Here is a 3,263-nt window from a genome sequence, read left to right as displayed (position 1 = left end):
AATTTGTGACATAACTTCTCGTTAAAAGTGTAGAATGCATGACCACTTGGACAAAAGGTTGAACATGGGACAGGAATTCCAATTCAGAGATGGCACAGGGATCTCTTGAAGGCAAAAGTTCCATACAAAATTTATAAATATCAGTTGTTTGGTTGAAGAATATAAATTGTAGACTTTTGAATTATGTTTGTAATGCCAATTTTTGGGAAACGTTGTCATACTACTTTTTGTTACCTGGTAGTCACCTCCACCACATGGAACCAGGAAATGATACACGGATTTCAGAATTTCTTCTTCTGGGAATTTCACAGGACCCAGAACTACAGCCCCTCATACTGGGGCTTTTCCTCTCCATGTACCTGATCACTGTGTTTGGAAACCTGCTCATCATCTTGGCTGTCATCTCAGACCCCCACCTCCACACCCCCATGTACTTCTTCCTCTCCAACTTGTCCTTTGTAGACATCTGTTTCACCTCCACCACCATCCCAAAGATGCTGTGGAACATCCAGACCCAGAGCAAAGTCATCACCTATGAAGGCTGCATCACACAGATCTACTTTTTCTTACTCTTTGCTGCACTGGAAAACTTTCTTCTTGCTGTAATGGCCTATGACCGCTTCGTGGCCATCCGCCGCCCCCTGCACTACACAGTCCTCATGAACCCCCGGCTCTGTGGACTGCTGGTTCTGGTGTCCTGGATGATGAGTGTCCTGAATTCCTTGTTACAAAACTTAATGGTGTTGTGGCTGTCCTTCTGTATTGAACTGGAAATCCCCCACTTTTTCTGTGAAATCAATCAGGTGGTTCGGCTTGCTTGTTCTGACACTTTTCTTAATGACATGGTGATGAATCTTGCAGCTGGGATGCTGGGTGGTGCTTCCCTCTCTGGGATCCTTTACTCTTACTCTAAGATAGTTTCCTCCATATGTGGAATCTCATCAGCTCAGGGGAAGTATAAAGCATTTTCCACCTGTGCGTCTCACCTCTCAGTTGTCTCCTTGTTTTACTCTACAGTGTTAGGAGTGTACCTTAGCTCTGCTGGAACCCACAGCTCACAGTCAAGTGCAACCGCCTCAGTGATGTACACCGTGGTCACCCCCATGCTGAACCCCTTCATCTACAGTCTGAGGAACAAAGACATAAAGAGGGCTCTGAAAAGAATCATTGGGGTGCCAGTTATATAAAGGTCAATTTCCCTGGGACTGAGGAAGTACCAATGATGGCAGGGTGCAAAGCCTCAGAGCCAGAGATTGCTTTTCTTTGATCAGATTGTTGAAGTAGAAGTTGCTCCTGTTTCCTCACTGGAATTCCCATTTCTCTGAATTCAACTCTTCTACACGATTTAAGTGACTCACTTTATTATGCTTCTGTTCTGTCTGATAGGTGGTGTTTCCTTTGTCCATATTTGTACATTCCCAAAGTTTTTCCCAAGCTTGAATCAGAAACATTTGAAAATGTCTATATCTTACATTGGTCAACGTGGATTTCTTAAGAATAACTTCTTCTCAAATGACATATCATGCCAAGTAATTTCCCCCTAGTTTTCCTAAAGGAATAATTATGAATTGTATTACTGATGTGGGGGAAAAAAACTACACTCATCAATTAAGCTTATTTATATAATTTCATGGTAAAAGAAAATATGAATAGATTTTACTTTAGTCCACGATTTTTTTCATTTGTGTCATTTTGTGTTATTCAAGGACCCTTACATAAAAGAAACAAACACAGAGTTTACCACTGCCTCTGGAATGAGTGAATGCACTATTCCTTCAAACTTACACGAAAAGACAGTCTTTGGTGCAGAAGACCTAAAACTGTCTACAACCAACTGTCACAGGGTCACAGCCTTGCTACTCAAAGAGTGGTCCACACTCCAGGACCTGCAGCATCCGTATCACCCAGGGGCTTGTCAGACACGCAGAATCTCTGGGCTCACCTGGACCGGCTGAGTCAGGTTCTGCACTTGTAGTAGGATTGTTGTTGCTTTGCAGGTTCACTGAAGTTACAGAACAGTTGGTCTAGAATTAGTTTTCCTGCCCTTTACTGTTGACATTTGGGGCAGGGTTGTTATTTTAGGGTGCTTTCCTAGGGATTTTAGATGTTTACCAGTATCCCTTTGACATTGCCAAACATCCCAGGGGAAAAAAATCCTTTCTGGTTGAAAACCTGGAGTTTGAAAACACAGGCACCCTGACAGATTTACAATCAAGGCCCATCACGCACTCAGATAACAACTTTGGGCTCCAAGCCCCTTTCTACAATTGAGAATGGTGTTCCCGAATGTACTTCCTCATGGATAAGACGTTTATAAATATTAAATCAAACACTCCCTTAAAGGTAGCAAGCTCAGGTTTTAGTACATAAAAATATGTAAATATATCTCTTCTCCCAACAAACATTTTATAATGAGGGGCTGAATGACAGCTGTGATCTAGAGATGTAAGTATTTGTTATGGCAAAAGTCTCATGAAGACAATGCATTTAGTGCCCAAGGTTTATTATCAAAAGAACTCAGTTCTCCTCCTTGTGAAAAGGAGGATAGAGACTTTCCGGAGATTCAGGGGCTGTGTCCCCAGCATAAAGCAAAGCTTGAAGATACAAGAGACCTAATCCAGACAGATTCTTCAGTCTTAGACTTGGAGTAAACTCTAACTCCGAGCTAAGGTGCTAGGTGATTTAGAGATATAAGAGGGAGGCAGTTTCATAGAAAAGGAGTAAAAATAATAAAACTAGATTCATTTGACTTCTACCCTGGTCCCTTGTGGATAGAGAATCATTAGGAAAAATTTCCTTCCTTCTAGAACAATTTCCCACAGGGAAATTTTGTGCTTAGCGGTTGAAATAACAAGAGATAAATGTGCCTAATGAGCAGATATAGGAAGCTATGAATATCTCTGTGTCTGCAGTCTTCCAGCCTGTGTAAACTTGGGTTGGAAAGGCATGGTTTTTTTTTCTTTGTTTGTTCGGAGTCCTAACTTTGTCTAGGGGACTAAGCTTCATTCCTTCCTGCTGTCTTGTCAGGGGAAAGGGCTTTAGTCTCCAACATCAGCTATCTAGGGAAGAATTCAGACTCCCCCACAGAGACCTTCCTCTCAGAATTCCCATCCAGGTGAGTCCAACAACCCAGTTGACTGTGCATGAGATCAGAGAGAATGGAAGCCAATTCAATTCAGCTTAGCCTAGAGGCAAGAGATTGCTGTCTTTGTTTGCTTGATTAATTAATTAATGTATTTATTTCAGTGGTTACATAATTTAAC

At 41.8% G+C, this 3,263-nt stretch overlaps 1 protein-coding gene across 1 annotated transcript; it reads left to right on the top strand.

The window, feature by feature from the left end:
• The first annotated feature begins 239 nt into the window (after positions 1–239).
• LOC105105166 (olfactory receptor 7A17) lies at positions 240–1,187 on the top strand. The gene has a single exon (XM_064479936.1). The coding sequence runs from the start codon at positions 255–257 to the stop codon at positions 1,185–1,187; it is 933 nt and encodes a 310-aa protein (XP_064336006.1). The 5' UTR covers positions 240–254.
• The last annotated feature ends 2,076 nt before the right edge of the window (positions 1,188–3,263 follow it).

Source organism: Camelus dromedarius, chromosome 27 (genome assembly GCF_036321535.1).
Source record: "Camelus dromedarius isolate mCamDro1 chromosome 27, mCamDro1.pat, whole genome shotgun sequence".
Classification (NCBI taxonomy): Eukaryota; Metazoa; Chordata; class Mammalia; order Artiodactyla; family Camelidae; genus Camelus; species Camelus dromedarius.
The sequence above is the reverse complement of the archived record's forward strand: the minus strand, read 5'-3'. Positions and strand labels throughout refer to the sequence as shown.

Excerpts from the sequence above, each read along its gene's own strand:
- LOC105105166 (XM_064479936.1), top strand. The coding sequence starts at position 255 with ATGGAACCAGGAAATGATACACGGATTTCAGAATTTCTTCTTCTGGGA.